The sequence below is a fragment of the Falco biarmicus genome, chromosome 6 (assembly GCF_023638135.1).
Source record: "Falco biarmicus isolate bFalBia1 chromosome 6, bFalBia1.pri, whole genome shotgun sequence".
NCBI classification, from domain to species: domain Eukaryota; kingdom Metazoa; phylum Chordata; class Aves; order Falconiformes; family Falconidae; genus Falco; species Falco biarmicus.
The window spans coordinates 15,316,731-15,338,375 of record NC_079293.1 but is presented as its reverse complement, the minus strand read 5'-3'; the positions used below and the strand labels follow the sequence as shown (position 1 = coordinate 15,338,375).

General features: G+C 37.7%; 1 protein-coding gene across 1 annotated transcript in view; it reads right to left on the bottom strand.

The window, feature by feature from the left end:
• Window positions 1-21,645, bottom strand: part of EYS (eyes shut homolog) — an 872,029-nt gene that overhangs the window by 724,136 nt on the left and 126,248 nt on the right. The window contains exon 11 of the mRNA XM_056343434.1: window positions 15,729-15,833. Coding sequence (XP_056199409.1) covers window positions 15,729-15,833 — 105 coding nt within the window. The remainder of the gene's footprint in view (window positions 1-15,728; window positions 15,834-21,645) is intronic.

Sequence of the window (21,645 nt, the reverse complement as noted above, 5' to 3'; positions counted from 1 at the left end):
GTCTAAGGCCTGCCTGCCTATTAAGGCTGGATGCAACAATTGATGAATAACGTGGGAAGCCTAGACTATGATTTGGATGCAGCGAACCCATGATATTAATTAGTTTCAATTTTTATTTTGAGTTGTGGGAGGAATAACATATGCAGATAGTGTGCAGTTTGCCTCAAACACTGTCAATTGTACTTCAACAATTCAGGCAGTAGCTTTATTATTTCAGTCCTGAGTTATTCTTTAAAAAGGACTGCCAATTATGTTGAACTTCATAAAATTGTATGATAGATTTTGTGAGGTTTCATTTTACTGAACTTTTTAATGGTGCCTTATTACAGTGTATTTTCAGTCGTATAGGGACTACAATTATACCCTTATTGTCCTGCTACACATAACTTCCCTCATGTTGTTTCTTTGATGATTCACATTTAGTTATAATACATACACGTTTTCCACTTGTCCTTTTCAGATCCAGTCAGTGGATTAAAGCAAAAATTTGTGAAATTGTGCTTTATTAAAGTAGATGAACCTTTTTGGAACCTTAAAGTTATAATGAGAATAACAGAGAATAAAACTGTATGAATAATAATGAAAAGAAATCCCCAAAAATTCAGTTGTAAATATGGAAGAAAGACATCAGAACAAGGCTAAGCAGGCATCTCTCCACTTTTACTGCATTGTCTCTAGTCACAGAGAAAATCAGTTCAGCTGGGACTCATCTCATCTACCTTCAGCTGTCTAAAACTTAGTTTTCTAAATCTAAGCTTTCTCAGTTTAAGCTCTGGTACAGGAGACTGGTACCTCTAGGAAAATGTTCATCCCAGCTATATTCATGTTGTCTCTACAACTACAAAACAGGGAAAGCAATACTTAATTTATCTAACCATTTCCTACTTTGTTCACAACAATGATGATTGCACTTAAAAAACAAACAAAAACCCAAACAAAACCTATTGAACTTTTTGGATCAGTTTAGTGCCTATGCTACTGTAGAATGAAAAGACACAGATAAAGCATGTTGTATAATTATGCCTAATACAAATCAGCCATCACAGACACTATTATAATACAAATAAAGAAAAACCTCCTGTCATGTATTTCACCTTTCTATATGGATAAAATAGAAATATCTATACATTGAAATAACATACAATGAAAGTGATGAGTGGCAGGGGAGTAATGCAGAACTGGTTTCTGAAACTCCAAGAAAGGAGGTTGTCATGGAAACAGTCAGGTTAGAAATCTTTTTGTTGCTACAATTTTATTTAGCTACTGCTTAGTCTTGATGTTGTTTTAATAAATTAATCTTCCTCAAGTCATTAATGATTTATTTTTCTCACAATAAGGTGCTACATTAAGAACTTTTCAGATGCAAGACAATGATTAATGACATATTCATCTATAGTGAAATATAAAAAAATGAAAACTTCCATTTTACTCCTACACTCATCTAGCTAAAAGATTAAAAGAGAAAGGTGAGTAAAAGTTAGTCACTCTTTCCATAAAAGGCTATCATAGCATTCTAGACAATGTTTTATCTACAGTGAACTAAAGGAAGAAAACATGTATAAAAGGTTCCCCAAAATTTGAAATCCTTAAATTATTTGTCCTATATGAATACAACAGGTGGAAAGATCAGCTAACAGAATAAAAAAAAAATACCCAACCCCCCCCACCTTGCTAATGAGCCTGCTTGCAGGGAACAGACTTTTAATTAGTCTGCATGAGCATACATGATACATGAAACACACAAGATTTTCTAGATGTTAATTAATATCAAACAAAAGAAGTGTTAAATACCATTGGGAGAAAAATGGAAAGGGCAAGAGGTAGCACATCTTCAGGAAACAACCGGAAGCAACGATATAAAACAAACTTAAAAACAAACAAAAAAAAATAATAGTGTTTCAATAAGCTACATAAATAGTCAAAATGACAAAAAACATGAGGGACAAATAAGAACAACCTGAAGACTTAGCTGCATGAAAGAAAGAGAATGTACCATGAAGCTACAAGGCAGTAAAATACACAGGCAATGAATCCATGGGTTTTGAAAGCATGCATGTTATTTTTTGGAACAAAAGCAGATCTAACACTCTCCACTGACACTTTTTTTCCTGCTACAAGTGCTGATCAACTGATAACTAAAAGGTTTTGTGGACACATACTTAACAAACCTTGGAGCACAACATAGGTTCTAAAGCTGTCCTTTAGGGCTTCCTTGTCAGTTATCTGCCCTTCAGTTTTCTTAACAGACAGTGTGAAGAATTACATGCAGTCTGTATTGAGACACCATCATACTAGCTCCAATATCACTATTAAATTGAATATCATGTATTAGCTGTGTATATATCATCACTGAAATTTCCTCTGCCATTTCTTCCATTGATGAAGACAGCATTATGTTTCACTTCCATTACACTGAATTTGGAATACAAATTAATCAGTACTATCAGTCTATATGTTTCTAATGAAAAAGATCACATGGGGACACTGAGTGATGGAAAGAGACATACTGCTTGTCCCTTAGTACTTTTAATTCTGGATGGAGATTTTCTCTGCTTCAGTGAAAGAAGCTAAAGTTTCCTCCTATAGAATTGATGGAAAACATCTTTCCATAAGGTATTATTTAACAAGGCAAGACTTCTTGTTGTGTTGGAACATGGATTTCAGACTCCTCAGAATTCCTTGCTTTTCCAGTGCTATCTTCCAAGCACATCTACTGTAGGTGTAGCCCTTGCCTCTATCAAAGTACTGAGTAGAAAGTTTGCCTAGGGCCTTTCCACCCTGCATATAGGGCTTATTGTTACAGTGATTTCACCATGTTTCAGGAATCTTGAACAGAATTCCTCATGTTAATTATATCACTGGCTAACCTGGATTTAAATATTTTAAAACTTCTTGCTACAAACTTTGTCCTTAGGTGCAAGATATACTCGGGGAGGTTAAAGTACTGAAGGTTTCTATTTTCACTTTTCATTAAATCTCCTGATCCCCAAGACTGGTGCTTGTGGCTGTGTGGTGGGTTTACTTTGGATAGCTGCCAGACCCCCACCCAGCTTCTTTCTCACTCCCCTTCCTGAACAGAACAGAGGGAAAAAATAAGATGAAAAACCTCATAAGCTGAGGTAAAGACATGAAGGAGATCACTTACCAGTGGCATCATGGGCAGAACAGATTCAACTTTGTCTTGGTTTTGGCTGGGGTGAGCAAGCGGCTGTGTGGTTCTTGGTTGCCAGCTGGGGTTAAACCATGACAAACTTGAAGAAAAGTAATTTTTTTTTTTTGCCAAATAAAAATGGAGTGGTGAGAAACAAAGGTGAAAAAATAAAACACTTTCCACCTAAACTCCATCCTTGCCATTCTTTTTTCCAGTCTCAGCTTCACTTTTTTATTCCTGACTTGTCTACCTTCTCCCACTAAACGGCACAGGGAAATGGGGAATGGGGGACTGTCAGTCCATAACAGCTCCTCTCTGCTGCTCCTTCCCTCTCACACTTTCTCTGCACCAGTGTGGGTCTTTCCCACAGGCTGCAGTCCTTCAGGATAAACGTGCTCCAGCATGGGTCCCCTCCAGGCTGAAGTCCTTCAGGAAAAGACTGCTTGTACATGGATTTCCTCTCCACAGGCCTCAGATCCTGTCAGGAGCCTCCTGCAACATGGGGTATCTACAGGCTGCAGCTTCCTTCAGGGCACATTCATCTGCTCTGACATGGAGTCCCCCACAGGCTGCAGTGTGGGTATCTGCTCCACTGTGCTCCCGCATGGGCTGCAGAGGGACAACCTGCTTCACCATGGTCTTCACTGTGGAGTTGCACAGGAATCTCTACTCTGGTGCCTGAAGCACCTCCTGTCCCTCTTTCTTCTCTGATATCAGTGTCTGCAGAGTTGTTTCCCACATATTTTTTCTCCACTCTTACTCTTCTGTGTACCATTTTATACTTTCTTGAATACGTTTTCCCTGAGGCACACACACACACAGGCACACACCCCCCCACACACCCCTGAGCTGTGGGGCCAGCCGTGCCCTGTGGGAGCCGGTTGGAACCAGCTGGAACTGGCTATGCCTTGCCCGGGGCAGCCCTGGCCACCCCTCACAGGTGCCATGCAGCTCCCGCTACTAACACCTTGCTGTGGACGCTCAATACACTTTGCACAACCAAATTCTTTAAATCACTCTGTCCTAGATATCTAAAACATGACCACTGAATTTGGTGTGCCTCATTTAGTTTAGCTTTTTCAGTGTGTGTATAATGATAAGTTCCAAAGTCATGACCCTTCCTCCATGAGACTGGGGATTTGCCTGTCCACAAGAAACTCATGTGCCTGGAAGATGCTGGTCACACAGTGCCCATGTCATCCACTCTGTCCACAACAGTCCATATATCAAGTGGGAGGCAGAGATCACTTTTCCAGAAGTTACTCTTTTAGAAAGGTATTGATATAGAAGTATATACCTTTTAAAGAGGTATACCTATATAAAGGTATATAGATAGACAGATGGTGTTCAGATGGTATATTCTATACCCCTTAAGAGAAAGCCCTATAAAAGGATGCAGCCTTGGCATTATATATAAATATATATATATATTCCCTTGAATAAATTCACTAGTGGTAATCATATGGCATTATCCAGCAATAATGTTCTTCAGCTAAATGGAAATACTGTTATCTAAAATGCTAAAGTTCAAATATAATGCTTGTAAAATCTCTTGTTTAAGGTCATCAGAGTATACCAAAAGCCATACGAGCAGTAACCAGTCACCCAGATTATCTTATTATGAAATTACTTGTCAGTTAAACACTTTCAAAAGATGGTTACAGTATTCACCTGAAAGCCATGCATATCTTCTACAGAGAGAGAAAAGAAACTGCGTAATGATGATATACAATATCTAAAGACATTGTCCAATCCATTTTATCCATTTAATGTTACTCTTTGTCCTATTTCTTATCTTGAGATGCAAAAATAATTTGTACTTTATCACAAAAGCAGAGTCGCAAGGGTCCATTACTATATGTAACCTATAGCTTTTGATGGTTGGGGTTCGTATGTTGTCATACAAAATTAGATTATAGAAATTTAACACACACCCCCAGACAAATCTGATAACAACCAAACCCAAGTGCTTAAAAGGCAAGAGTTTTCTCTAGTTATGTATTTTTAAAAGTTAAGACTCTATTTATGTCAGGTTTCCAGCAATGCTGAGATATATTTATCTGAAATAATGAACTATATGATTAAATGACCTCATTTCATCCTATTTAATGGCAATATCTTATCAACAGCAGGATGGAGTATTGGAATAATTTCTAAGAAATATATCTCAGCTGTACCATACAGAATTTTAATGAATTATTTTTAAAGCTGCTGAAAGGAGATTTTTCATATGAAAATAACAGTTTTAGTGTTAAAGTTGAAAACATATTAAGACAATTAACTGCTTGACAGTGACTAATAAATCATAAGGTATATTTTCATAATATTAGCACATACAAGTTTAGAGAGTATAATTTAGATTTGCTAAATATGTATAGTTATTCTGATTTCTGAGCAAGGAAGAACAATCTATGATTTTATCATTCTAAATTCTATGATTCCATGATTCTGTGATACTATGATTCTATGAACTCCCTCTCCTGGTGAGCAGTGCAGCCCTGGAGGACTAATGGATGACGGAAAGGCTGTGGATGGTGTCTACCTGGACCTTAGTAAAGCCTTTGAATTGTCTCCCACAGCATTCTCCTGGACAATCATGGCTTGGACAGGTGTACTTTACACTGGGTAAAAAGCTGGCTGGACAGCTGACCCCAAGGAGTGGTAGTAAATGGAGTTACATCCAGCTGGCAGCCAGTCACAAGTGGTGTTCCACATGACTCAATATAGGGGTCAGTCCTGTTTAATATCTTTATCAATGATCTGGACAAGAGGATTGAGTGAACCCTCAGTAAGTTTGCAGTTGACACCAAGTTGGGGTGGAGTTGATCTGCCTCAGGGAAGGCTCTGCAGAGGGATCTGGACAGGCTGGACTGATGGGTCAAGACCAGTTGTAGGAAGTTCAACTAGAAGTTCTGGGTCCTACACTGGGTCACAACAATCCCTTACAATGCTACAGGGGTTGGGGAAGAGTGTCTGGTAAGTGCCTGGCAGAAAAGGAGCTGGGGTGCTGGTTGACAGCCGGCTGAACATGAGCCAGCAGTGTGCCCAGGTGACCAAGAAGGCCAACGGCATCCTGGCTGGTATCCAAAACACTGTGGCCAGCAGGACAAGGGAAGTATTTGTCCCCCTGGACTCGGCACTGGTGAGGCAGCACCTCAAATCCTGTGTTGAGGTTTGGGCCCCTCACTACAAAAAAGACACTGAGGTGCTGGAGTGTGTCCAAAGAAGAGCAATGAAGCTGGTGAAGGGTCTGGAGCACAAGACTTATGAGGAGTGGCTGAAAAAACTGTATTTGTTTAGCCTGGAGAAAAGGAGTCTCAGGAGGGACCTTATTGCCCTCTACAGCTGCCTGGAAGGAGGTTGTAGGCAGGTGGGAGTCGGTCTCTTCTCCCAGAGAACAAGCAACAGGATAAGAGGAAACAGCCTCAAGTTGTACCAGGGGAGATTTAGGCTGGATATTAGAAAAAAATTCTTCACTGAAAGGGTGATCAAGCATTGGAACAGGCTGCCCATGGAGGTGGTGGAATCACCATCCCTGAAAGTGTTTAAAAAATACTTAGAAGTGTTTTTTAGAGTCGTGGTTTAGTGATGGACTCAGCAGTCCTGGTTTAATGGTTGGACTTGATGATCTCAAAGGTCTTTTGTAACCTAAAGGATTCTATGATAATCCTGCTTCTCAAGGATGGAAGAACTGTATACATAAGTTTGAAAACTAGAACTAAAAAGGGCCATTTTTTGGTAATTTTAATTGACTGTAGAATACAGAAGTATTCATAGTAGGTCTGGGTAACTGTCTAGAGAGAGAAGGCACACCTAATCTGGCACCAAGGATGCAGGTGAAGATAAGTGCTAGAATTCAGATTTGGAAGAGCAGAAGCCACAACTCAGAAACCTCAGCTCAAAACTTTCTGCCATCATCAGTGTTCTGCAGTTTATTTTAGCAGAAACAATTCTCTGACTAACTTGTGGTATTAAATATATTGGATAAAAATCACTCTGGAGCAATGTAGAACTTGCAACAGATTTCCTAAATCAAAGTTCATTGCTTTAGCCCTCAGGCCATCCTTCCTTTCAGCTTTTATAGATGAAGATTTTTCTTATTTGTGTTCCCTTAGCTTCTAAAATGTGGGTTTTCTTTCTGGAATAATAATAATAAAAAAATAAAATTTGCTGTCATATTTAACTCTATCAAGTCAGTTGCATTTTTGACACCGGATAGGTGGATGAAAAAGGAATCCAGCATACTCTTCCCAAAATTAAAGTTTTCCAAATATAAGAGTTCTATTTAAGATTGTATGCGCTTCTCTATTACTCAGTATTGAGTTATAGTCCATTATATTTAAATATTTCATCACTGTGCAGTAAGTGTGTATTTATTCCAGCTACATCCTGCTTTAAAAATTATGTAAATATTTATTACAAATTATTGGAGGTCTTGGGCTAGGAATGTCTACGCCATGACATTTGTTCTTTAAATTTTGGTTTGTTACAGTCCTAAGCATACTCTGAAGACAGAGAGAAATACAAATATACATATAGTTTAAAAAATACACATTTTTTTGAAATGTCTTGACTTTTTTGACAGAACTGCCTTCCAGCAGGTCAACCTGTAGCCTGTACTGGTGCATGGGGTTATTCCTTCCTAGGTGCAGGACCTTACACTTGCCTTTGTTGAACTTCATTAGGTTCTTCTCCACCTAACTCTCCAGCCTGTCCGGGTCTCACTGAGTGGCAGCGCAGCCTTCTGGGGTATGAGCCACTCCTCCCAGTTCTGTATCACCAGCAACATGCTGAGGGCACACTCTGCCCCTTCATCCAGGGCATTGATGAGTAAGTTGAACAAGACTGGACCCAGTACTGACCCCAGAGGAACACTGCTAGCTACAGGCTTCCAACTAGATTACGCGCCACTGATCATAACCCTCTGAGCTCTGCCATTCATCCAGCTCTCAGTCTACCTCACTGTCCACTCATTTAATCCACACTTTCTGTCCCTTTTCCTACATCCTGTATACTTCCTTATTCTGTTGGAGTTTTGCCAGAAGCTCCTTGCTCATCCGTGCAGGCCTCCTTCCCCCTTTGCTTGATTTCTTACTCATAGGGATGCACTGATCTTGAGCTTGGAGGTAGTGATGCTTGAATACTAGCTAGCTCTTTTGGAGCCTACTACCTTCTAGAGCCCTAACCCATGGGGTTCCTCCAAGTAGGTCCTTGAAGAGCACAAATTTAGCTCTCCTGTAGTCCAGGGTTGCAATCCCACTTGTTTTCCTGCTTCCTCCATGCAGGATCCTGAACTCCACCATCTCATGGTCACCGCTGACAAGGCTACACCAACCTTTACATCCCCAACCAGTCCTTCTCTGTTTGTGAGTACAAAATCCATGAGCACAACTCGCCTTGTTGGCTCCTACACCACCTGCTCCAAAATGTTATCATTAATACTCTTCAGGAACCTCCTGGACTGTGTGTGCCTAGCTGTGTTGTCTTTGCAGCAGATATCAGGGTTGTTGAAGTGCCCCATGAAAACCAGGGCCTGTGATCATGACGCTATCTCTAATTACCTGTAGAAGGCCTCACCGACTTCCTCTTCCTGATCAGGTGGCCTGTAATAAACACCCACAACAATGTCTCCAGTGTTAGCTTGCCCCTTAATCTTTACCCATAAGTTCTTGACTCATTCTTCATCCACCCCTAGGGAAAGCTTGATACATTCCAGTTGCTCCCCCACAGAAAGTGCAACTCTACCACCTCTCCTTGCTGGCCTGACTTTCCTAAGAATTAGATAGCCACCCATGACAGCATTCCAGTCACATTAGCTATCCCACCATGTCTCTGTAATTGCAATGAGATCATGGCCCTACAACTGCACCCAGAACTCTAATTCTTCCTGTTCATTCCCCATGCTGCATGCATTGGTGTACAGACATTTCCGAAAGGTAATCAAGCATGCAGGTTTCCCAGGAGGGGTGCAAAAGGATCCATCATAGCCACACATATTCTTGCAAAGGCTGACTTCTGGTACTCATCTTGGAAGCTAGCTAAAGAACAAATATTGCTGCTCTGGTTAGCCTTGCTTATTCCCCAGTTGGATGTGATGGTGTGAGCACTGCCACTTTGGACTGTGCCCCCTGAGAATTTCAGTTTAAAGGCCACCTCACCAAGCTGGCCAGCCTGCTGCCAAAGATTCCCTCACCTCTTTTAGACAGATGGATTCCGTCCCTCCTTAAACAGGCTATAGTCAAAGAGTGTCCCGTTGTCATAGAAGCCAAAACCCTCACAATGGCACAAGCCAAAAAGCCAGGAGTTGATGTGCATTATAATTCTGGCTGCACCCTTTCCTCTTTCTGGTAAAATGGAAGGAAAAATAACTTGGGCACTAAATTTTTCACTTGCACCACCTAGGCTTTATAGTCTTCATTGATTCTGCCCAGGTTCTGGCTTGTCGTGTCATTCATGCTGACATGGAAGAGTAGCAGTGTATAGTAGTCTGCGCTCTTGACAGGTTGTGGCAGTCTCTTGCCAACATCTCAGATCTGAGCTCCTGGAAGGCAGTACACCTCATGTACACCTCAGTACACCTGTCAGGCCAGCAGATGGGTGCCTCAGTGCCCCTTAACAGGGATATTTCTTTCTGTGGTAACCACAGTGTGCTGCTAATGTAGTTTCCCTGTGCAGACATTGCTTGTGGGTAGCTAAAGGTTCATATCTGTTCCTGGTTGTGATGCAGGAGGTTGGAGACTGAAGCAGAGTCCTGCTTTTGTGGGTCACTAGGGTTTGAGATGCCACATTCTCTGTGGTGTCTGCTACAGGAGCATGGTTCTGAAACCACCTGTCTGTCTCCATCTCTGTCCCTCTAATACCATGCAAACTTGTATCTGTTTCCTGCAACCCAACCACCTGTCATAACAGATCAACCTGCAGGTACTTACCTTCTCTCCAGGGGAAGCGTCTGGGTACTCATTACAATCTATCCCCTGTACTGAAGTCTCCTTCCTTACTGCTTCTGTCTGAGTGGAAGCATCAGACATCACAGGGGCTTCCTTTGTGTATACACTGGCTTTAACTCTGAGGTGAGTGCCCACCACCCTGGCAGAGACCTTCCCTGGGCTGCGGGCCTACAAGCAGGGTGCTTGGCCCTCCCGCACATCTGTGCCAACCGCCGCACCACGCCAGTCGCAGCGCTCCCTGGGGCCGTTTCACTCTCCTGCGGTTGCACCTGGCAGCGCCCAAGCCTCCCCAGCCTCTCCCATGGGAGCTGCTGGCTCCTGGTGGGGTCCCAGCTCTTGCTGGGGTTTCTCTGGCTCCAGGAACCTCCTGTACACCTTGATCGAGCGCTCAGCCACAGAACTTACTGCTGTTGCCACTGCTGCATGCCTTGCCTTACTAAAAATTTCAAATTACTAATACTTGTCATTTTGGCATCATAAATAGCTAAAACTTATCACTAGGGGTGTTCATCATACTTTACTAGTTTATGTTAACATGCACAGGCTTACCAGTTTACCTGATTTCAATTGAGACACAACAGATACGAAGATTGATGTGCTAACTTTTCTTTATCTTTGCACTTTATTATTTCTTACATTTAAAGAGTGAGGTTGAATTCATTTAGCTGAAGAAAACACATGTCCTTCCTTATAAATACCTTTTGAAAAACTTTGTGAATTTCTTCAAAGATATATATATATCTTTTTTTTAGAAAGGATTGGGAATTAAAATAATTTTGTATTTTTGTATGAAGCTTAAAACATGATTTGACAAAAGATGTACTGTATGAACAGGCAATAAATTAAATCAGTACTTCCATATTTGTGCTACTGTTGTGACTGTAGAACTTTCTAGTGCATCAGTGAATACAAGCTAGGCTAATCTCTTGAGCCATCAGAATTATTAATACTGACGTTCAGCTAACAGTAGCAAAGTTTTCAGAGTTAATCTAGTTTCCTGGCATTTAGATGGAAAAGACACACCTAATCATATTTTAGAGAGAACGTTTTCTGCACATATGAGATATGAAATGTGAATCAGTAAAACAAAATTCAGTAAAAATGGTAAAAATTTCAAATTTCAGTAACAGGAAATTATTGCCATAAAGAGGGCAGAATTGTATCTTCAAAAATCAGAAGCATATTTTAACAATTTTAATTTATTAATTACTGTCATGCTTTAAATCTGTCGATTTATCTTCTTTACTTAAATATTTTTATGCAATAAATTATTTTCCACAGCTGCATTTAGATTTTTGTGATGCTTATCTTACTATTTTAAGGCTATTAAAAATAATTATTTTGTTACAGATAAATAAAAATTATTCTGGAATTATTCACTGTTGTTTTAATGACCATGTCGAGCATAAACATCTCAGCAATTAGTTTTTATTTTTAACGTTCCTATTGAGGTTTCCTATTGATTTATGCTTTATTTAATAGTGAAAGAAATGAAGAAAATGCTTGCGATTTTTGAATGGCATCAAGTTCTCTTATTTTTATGATTGATGTAAATAAGTTTTTTCACTAATATTCTATAGAGTCATTAAAATGAGATAGACATATCATAAATAATTCAGAAATAGAAAATATATTTCACATGCTTAGTAAAAACTTGAATAAATTTTTAAAAAACTTTAAATTTTTTCTCAAAAGAAAAAAAATACTTGCACTCATGGAAAATTGAAGGTGCTGTGCTAAATTCAAATACTTCTGTCTTTTAAAACATAATATAAATGTACCTACACAGTGAAGAACATCAGTGTTGTAAGAAAATTCTCGTTTTGGAGGCATCCAACAGTATTCATTCAGTAGTTCCTCTTTACTAATTACAAAAGCGTGCAATGTTACTGTGCCTTAGTTTCTATTAACACACAGACTATTGATGGAAAAAACAACAACAAACCAACAACTTTTGAGTTTCCAGTGATGAAAATACTGAGGTCTTCACACTTGCATTTATGACAATTTCTAAAAATATAGACTGTCTTGGAAAGTTCATACAGACATAAATATGGCAGACTGGAACCTGGTCTGTTGGAGGATTGACCTGGTAAAACAGAGGTCCCATTGCTCATTTTACATGCATTTCCACTTAAAACCCTAATAAATTTAAAGTAGAAGACCACAAATATCATCCAAAAGCAGTTTGATCAGTCTATACATCTTCTCTAACAATGGAATTTTCTTAACTCCAGCCAATGGTAATGTATTAGTAGCTCTGCACTTCTTAAACATAGCATTTCATAAAGACACAATATCTGAAAAAGCTTATTTCAATATCATAAGCAGTGTAACTATTATCATAGCTTTCTTGTTGGGTTAATGAACCTTGCTTTTTAATCTGGCTAATTAGCTTGCTTTCTTAGATCAAACCAAATGTCTGCACCACACAGTACAGTGAAGAATCGAGCCTTTCTTCCATCACGTTCTCATTCCCATTGGGGCAGCTAGGCATTTCCAGATACATTATGTATCATGTATAACCACATAAGTTTTTGAAAATACACGTATCTCTTAATAATCAAAATTCCTAGTATTACATCCACTTTGCATAAAGAAACTGTAGGATAAAAGAACGTACAAAACCTCTTTCCTTTCAAAACATACAGGTTTGCTATTTATGCAGCATGTCTTCACTATTAAGCCAAGCCAAGATCATTCATTAAGCTATTTTTTCACCCACTGCTAATACAAAACCCTTCAAGAGTCCTTCCAGATTTATCTTAGTTTAGAAGAGCTTCTGAAGGGAAAATTAAAAGGAAATTCATCCTTTTCATTCCAAATTGTACATCAAGATAACTTATGCTTTCATATCCCTGAATAAATGGCATTGCTGTTATGGTACAATTTGAAGAAAGACACTTATTAAATTCTAATGTATATACATTGTAGTGTATTTGATAATATTGAGAGGTCTAATTTGGAAGACATCACCATGCACCAAAAAATAAGATGTAGCCAGAGACTGTCAGACAAAAGTGGCCAAAGCAGAAAAGTGGAAAGATAACAGCCATCTACCTAATTAATAAAAATGTATTCCAAAGAAAAAAACAGGAAGTGAAATAAAAAGTTATTGGTTGTCTAGTCAAGCAGCCAGTTGCAGGTACAAGTATTTTCATTTAAAAGAAATTGATCATTAGGGCATATCCAAATTCCCTGTGCTCCCTTGTGTTTTGTTACTGAATATGTGTGATCTGTCCGAAATTTTCATTATTTATTTATTTATTTACTGTTACTTACCTGCTAAAAGCCAGCAACTACAGATCCTCTGATAAGCAAAACATAATTTTTTTCAGAAATGCAATATAAGATTGGTTGTCAGTGAAAGCATGGAGGCATAAATTGTCTTTTTTCACTTAAGGATCAGCTGAAGTTATCTGTCTTATCTATTGAAGTGATACTTGTTGTAGAACAAGCTAGCAGTTAAAATATCCAGTAATGTAGTGACTTTTGTTTTCAGGCAATTGACAGACATTATCTATTTAATCATTGCAGTATTTTTGTGATATGGTTACATTTGTTTATCTATACCTTCAACTAGAGAATATAAACTGGGATAATTAATTTACCCAAGGGCACAAAGGGAATCTATCACATTTAGATCAAAATTATGCCTTTTTCAGCTCTTTGTTAGGTATGCACATCACTACACAATTTTCCCTCTCTCTAATTCAGCTTGCCATTATATTAATGACGTAGCTGCAAATAGTAAAACATTTTAACTGTTTTGAAAAATAACTGATCATTTCTACAAATAACCTCTGGTTCACTGTGAGTTACTTGATCCTTTGATGGTGATGAAGAACTGCTACTATGGGCAGTGTTTTAGTAGAGTCAAAAAAATGAAACTTGGAGTTTCTAGTGTATATGAGTTCCTTACATAAACCTCGTTGTTCCAGATGAATACATGGATTAACCTCAGAGGCACAACTCAAAGGAATGAATATTTACAGACACTCAAACCACACATGCACACACATGGTGAATGGTAATAAAAATTAATTGGATAATGACTGTCTACAGAGTGACTGAATTTTCTTTAACAAAAGAAGTACAAATGACCTACTAAGACAACACCAGAACATTTTCCTTTCCCATCATCACTGACACATTCTGCCGTGTGAAAAAGATATCCTTTCAGACCTGTGGAAGGAGGTGCAGGATGCTTCCGTCTAAAACCCACTCTATGTAAGAGTGTTAGTGAACATCAGTGAGAGTTAAACATGGGATAGGAAAGCAGCGCATTGAATGTGAGAATCTCCATCTCAGAACAACAAAGAAGATGATGTTTAATGTTTAGCTACAGCCCTTGATCAGTAAAACTTGAACACATGCCTACATTTGTCCCAATGAAGCAAAAAACACAAAGGCATCATCTTACCTTTGAAGACATAGCTCTGTATTGTCTTCAGTTCCCAACTCAGCAGTATACCACTCTTAAAGCATTTAAGGATCTCTTGATATTAAGTAAGTTAAAAATCAGTTGCTTTGCTTGAGGGGGTTGTTCGGAGACTTGTGTTTCAGTACTCTGACATTTCCAAGATTTTCTGATCACTGTTATTTTCTCTTCTAAACACCCCAGTAGTTAGTCTTCTTAGCCCACGACTATATAGAATAAGTTTTTCTGACCTTTTTTTCCATACTAACAGTAAGCTTATAAATGCACGTCAAAACCAAAAACCACTTTAGAATTTATCAGTGATTTCTTATCCATATTTATGAATGAACTTACCAGTTGCTACCCCAGCTTCCTTTGCTCACAATGGATATAGAAAATGGAGAAAGGTGCTGATCCTGGTCAAAGGATTTCTAGGGTCATGAATTTCTAAGCCACCCTTTTCTAGGTTTTCTTAGTCAACATGCACTAACATGCAAAATCCCAAATTATAGAGTGTACATATAACTAACAAAGCAAAACCTTCAACATTATATTTCTTTCTCCCTTTATTTTGCTGGGTCTTTTTACACTGGGTACTTAGTTCAGTTACCGCTTGGCCTGATCCATCTTGGATGTCCTTTATATCCTGTACCATATCTTCCAGCATCGTACAGTATCTTGGATACTTAATGGCACCTCAGGTGGGACAAAGTGCACATGCTCAGGCAACCAGGCTGTGGTCACACATAATTTAGAGCAGTGTTCAGTTCTTTTAGGTGTGAGTAATCTGGCCAGCAGAACAGGATTCCAAAGACTGGATTTTGCATTTTTGCTCACTTTCAAAACATTTTGCTGCCAAAACCCTACAGTTTTTTTGAAAGAAAGTGTTGCTGTAATGTGTCTATACAAACAGACACTAAATAATTGGTAATCTCCAGTTCCATCATATTTCTTTACCATTAAGTTCCAGTGCTACAAGTAATTTTTAATGTAAGTGATCTATTGCTTATAAAAACCAGTCATAAGCAAATTGTCATGCATACTTATTGATAAAATTTTCCTTTCTATTAGTCTAAATAATTAGCTCTGTACCTTTAAAAATATAAGCAAAATGCTTTCACCATGTAAGACTTTATAGCACCCAAGTAACAAATATAGAACACACACACTATTCCAAACTAGCAATTGTATAAAAGCTATAAATGCTTACCAAAGGGGCAATTACATTTGAAGCCATTTATGCTCTCTTCGCAGGTTCCTCCATTCAAACAGGGTCTGTCTAGACACTCATTCACGTGAACAGAACATGTCTGTCCTAAAATTTTAGATAAAAAAAATAAAAGACAAATGTGCTGACGTGTTGAAATCATAGAGACATATTTGTAATGAAAAAAGACTATGGGATTGTCACAGTCTAAATGCTGACGCCATTGGTCAAGTTGCATTTAGTGAGTACACAGGGATATTGATAGACATCCTGTGTATCATTAATTTTTCTGCTTCATTGTTTACAGGACAGTCCATTTTGACAGTCAATGTTTGAAGTATGACAATCAGGAAAACAGAAAGCTTTCCTACTGAGATCATGCATAATCCTGGAGCTTTTTTCCATTATACAAAATTACTATATTCAGGCAAGTTTTGTTCAGTTGTGTCAATCATTTTCTTTCATTTCACTTACTGTCTCCTTTGAAAAAGAATAGCAAGTATCATTGCATCTGAAAATGAGGCCAATGCTAATTTATAGACAGTTATATGTAACAGTAGAGTTCAGCCTTTGTTCTACAGAAAGTTGTCAGTACTATGATACTGGATATTTCTCTTTCTCCATGTAATATAAAGAAGTCATTGAATAATGTTTAATGAGGCAGAATACAGGTGAGAGAAAATTAAATAATTAAAAACAAAGGTAGTCAGTATAGTGAAATATGTAGATTTGTAATCTACAATAGCAGTTGCTTTGATTTGCAATGGGAAAAGCTATTTCCAGCCACAGGAATATGGAGGCAAACTGTATGTTCAGTACTTATCACAGGCTAGCAGTCTATGATGCATGCTGGGCTTTCTGCGAACCTCACAGAAGATAAAACCAAAATGAATGCTAAAATTCCTCTGAATTCTTTGCACTGGGGAAAATATTTGGTCTCTTATCTGCAGCACACATACATGACCACTCACACAATTGTATGAAACAAGACCGACAGCTCTCAAAATCTGTATTTTGTGATCCTGCTATACATAAAAGGCCTTCACTGAAGAAGCCCATAGTAGCACCAAGGTACTCTTCCACGCATAAACTTATGACAGAGTGGCTCCTATTAGGTGGGTTTTTTTTCCTACCTCTAAATATGCTCCGCATTTTCTATAAGACTTCAAGATATCTGGATGAAATGGGTGAGATACAAGAGAGACCAGGGAGAGTTCAGGTAACTCAGTAAACTAAAAAGCTATCTGTTAGGAGCAGCTGCTGAGTGCTGCTTAGAGTGTGCTGTGGCACCGGTGAGGAATACAGACAGTCAGAACTGGTAAAAATATAAATCCTTTTTTAAGTTCTTTCATTTTTTTTAAAGTTTTCTTTGAAGTACTGATAAGGCAACAGCACTATGTGCAACCTTTCTAATCTAATTCTGATATTTTGCTTTCTGTAAGTTTTTTAGTTCAGATCCTTTCTAGTTCAGATCCATTTCCATGGTTATTTCCCTGATTATGGTAGGCTTCTTCTGAGGAAGATAAATGGAAATGCATTGGTATCTGTTCTCTTCTTCTGCATCACAAGTGAAAAGCGGTGCAGTTTCCTCTAGAAGTAAATCATCTGGTCAGAAGCCATGGGTAAGTTGCATCATGTACAAGAAAAACTCCTGGAAACAGATTCTTTCACCTCCTTTGAATTGTTGTGTAGTCCCAATAGAGAAAAGGTTAAAATAAAGCCAATGCAATTCTAAGGGAAATAATGAAATGATATCATCCTTGTTTACTCATGATATTCAATATTTGAGAACTCCTTACTGCCTTTTTGTGAAGATGGCTCTTCTTCCCTCTTGAATCTAAGGCAGCAAATGTTTAATGAACTGGATAGCATCATTATGTTAAGACATGGCTGTAACAGGTATAACTGCAATTGCTTGTGAACTGTTCTTAACCATTTTCCTTGATTTTCTTTTCTTTTGGGGATAGGAAGGTGGATGTGGCATTCAGCAGGAAAATGAGTCAACTACATGTAGGTTTCTAATCACAGACCTATACTTTAAACTGAACGTTTAGGATGAAAATCAGTTCCCTAAATGTCAGTATCTAATGCTACATAGGATGTGCTGTGTTCAGTCTCAAGAAAATAGTCCTTAGGGGATGAAATGGACAATAAACAGAGGCAGTTGCAACAGTTCTATCACAGTAGCATAAATTGGTCATTCAGGCTGGAAATCCTGATGGGATGGTAAGAAATAAAAGAAAAGAACAAGGACACAAAGGTCAGCTGTCAACTGAGGAGTATTTTCAAAAATGAACAAAAAGTAACATGTATTGGTCAAGGTGAACCCTTTGCAGAATTCAAGAGCAAAATGACACCTGATAAAAAGGTTAATTCTGTGGCCATGTTTTGGCTGAACTATATGAAATGATACAACACCTGGGGAGTCCTGAGAGGATGATGAATTAATGAAGGCTAGAGGAATTTGGAACATGAGGTGAACATTGGAGCTTTAGCTGTGTTAGGGAGTAGTGAACAAAACCTGATTGTGTGTAGAAAAGGTGAGAAAGGAGTCAAAGCCATTCATTCGCCCATTCCAAGTCTGACAGGAAGCATAATGATTCTGTCAGTATGAGAAAGGATACAGAACAAAGATAACTTATTTTGCATCTTCGTTTGGAAATAAATAAATATCTGCTATAATGTATAGCTAAAAAAAAATCTCACCAGTGGCATCAGAAACTGAATTTCATTTCTGATATCATGCCACTAACCTCAGTTATTTTAAGACTTCAATGAGTACAGTTTTTTCTTAATGTATTAATCTATACTGCGACACTCCATAGATTAAAAGATTTAGTTCCAATGTAGATTTCTAATCCCAAATGCCCAAACTAATACTGTACAGTAAAGAGATAAATGTTATACTTGTTTAGCAGAAAACTGTTTCAGGTATTTTGCTTTGATTTACCTATAGCCATGTTAGATGTGTATGAATTCCATTCTTCACTTAGGAGAAGAAAATAGGGGGAAAAAAATCCCTGCTCTGATAACAAAGGTGCTAATTTTATGCTGGAGGCTGTTATTAGAGCTAAATTACTTCAGCTGACAAAGAAGCAATTACATGTCACTCAGTCTCATCTGAATTATCAAGCACTTAGAATACTTTTCTCGCAACTGATGAAAATGTTTGCCCAAACCACTGATTTACAAGTTGTGCTAGCTAAGGGTACTTGCAGAATTACTTAGAAAGATATCTAACTTTCTGAAATATTTCAGTTGAAAATGCTGTTAACATATTAAATACAGATAGTTCACTGTTTTTTTCCTGACAAACTTGCAATATTGTTGACATACACAGCTATGACTTCAGTTTCTATGCATCTGTATCGCCATTCCTTAAAGATCATTTTTGTTTTCCTTCTAATTTTGCTGTCTAGCCACTGAAATATACACTACTTACAGATATGAAAACCTGATACTATTTTTCATCCAAAAGTTAACAGTGCCATTTTAGCAATTCTGTACATCTCTGAAAATGCTAGGAGAAATGCATTTCTTCCTATGAATCATGTTAAAACTTGGAAAAGCTTTCATATTTCAGTGCAATTTCTGTCAATCAAATGTACATGTAGTGAAAATAAAGGTAATTGCTTTTTGTGTACTGCAGACAATACCTAGCTCTTCTGGTTATGTGCCATAACACAGAGTGCCATTAAACTTTTAGTTGCACCTGAAAATAGGCATATTCCAAAACTACTTGCAAACAGAAATTTAACAATTCATATCCTCAGAGTACAAAGGCAATATATGGACAGGGTTTTTTAAATATTTCAGAAAGCATAAAAGAATCTATGAAACTACTCTGAGACCACATTTTCTGAGTATTTGAGACATGAAAAAAGCTGGACACGTACAGAGAAGCCAGTTTTTTTCCAGTACACAGCTAATCCCAACTATGCATTTGAGATGGATGATGAAAACCTTCTTTGAATATCAGATAAAAATCACTATTTGGCTACAAATTAATTTCAACATCAAAGTATGTTAATATATATTTTTCCTGTGTTTATACTTTTAAGGTTAATATTAATATATCACATCCAAAAATAATTACTAGTAAAACATAATATTTAATTAGATCTTTAAGAAATCATAGCTTAGGGGCTGAATTCCTAAACAGTTTATGAGGATCATGTCACCAAATTCTGAAGTATAAAGGGAATGTTAAAAATTACCATGAGTCAACTTTACTTCTATTAACTCTTTATTTGTATGTGTTATCCTGTATAAAACTGCAGTGTTCTTAAAATACATAATGAATAATTACAGCTGCTTAGGAAAGTCTGTCACTTTTGCAAATTGCATAGCCTGATGTTTAGCAGCAACATTTTCTACAGGCATATTGATGATAGATACACAAGAGCGAGATTACTCTGCAAGAGCGCAAAAGTCTTGAGAATACCCTAAGGACCTGAGTAGGTTCATGCTAAAATATTTGGCTAAGTTATTTAGTCTTCCACCAGCATTACTAACGTAACTTCCTCTGTTTAAAAAATCATGCTTTTTTTAGAAAATGGAGATGTTCTGAAGTTCTCAGATAAGTATGACTGGGATCAAAGATAGCAAAGAATGAATATAATAGATGAAGTCTCGTTGAATATACTTTCATTTCAAAAGTAAGAGCAATTCTATAAGATCACTAGACTGAAAATTTGCACCTTTCAATAGTTCAAACTTTAAGTGTTTTATTTCTGCTTAACTAAAAGAGCTTAACTTCACACTTTATCTGATACTAATGAATTATTTTTAGATTTTTTCAGAATATCCATAACACTGATTTTTTAAATACCAGAATAATTTAAACTTCCTATAATTCCCAAATATAATATTCATACATTAGAATAAAACTGGAATTTATTTGAGAGCTTATTTTCCCAGTGTAGAACACATTATATATATATATATCTGTAGCTCTTATTAGTTGCCACCATTAACATCTCTGAATTACAAAACACATGCAAAAATGTCAAAATACAAAGTCTCATTTACATACAGTTTATACCAACTTTTGTTTTATAGGCAAATGGAATATAAAGTTTGACAATTCAAAGGCAGACACAATAACCACAATTAATAAAAGGTTGTTTAAAATTAGTTTTTTAGCTGTAAATCCTTACTTGAGGAAATACTTCAAGATATATGCTGAATCTTTCTATTCCCAGATCAGATGAAAAGAAAAATATTTTAAATTCCACCTAATGTAGTCTTAATGAAATACTGCTGAAAAAAACAGGATGTGTTTTGTTTGTTTGTTTGTTTGTTTTTAATTCAACTACGATCTGAAAGAGTAACAATATATTCGAAGGTTGTCTTAACAACACTCCTGCTTTACTGTACCCTATTCTGTAAAAAATATATAAATATAAAGCATTCAAGCCATGTACCTGAGAACAAATGGTGTAATATTGTTGTCCTGCCTCCCTGCCTCTGGCCCTGTCTCAAGAATGGACTTGAGACAGCCCACACTTTATGGAATTTTTCTCTTTGGATAGGCCCCTTGTATCTGCATTATAGCTTTGTCTCTGGTCCTGTCTCCTGACGCTTTTAACTTGCTTCCGTGGGTGGATCCCAGACCTGGTCCACTGTTTGCGATGCCTTGGGCTCATCAGGGACACAGTTACCAGCCTTTGGCTCTGCCTGCCCTGTTTAGGTGCTGCATGACTGTGCCTTGCTTAGTGATGGCACTGCCTTCACTGGGGCTACGCTTGGAACCTGGCTTGTGGCTCCCCTCATGAAGCAGTCTTGCTCTCGCTGCTCCCTGTTGGTAGGGTGAATCTTCATTATGCATTAGAGTGTCCATCAGCTGTTCTAGACTTTATTTATACAAGGGGTTAAGCGTTCCTAAACTTACTTGTGTCAAATAGGATTAGTTTTCACA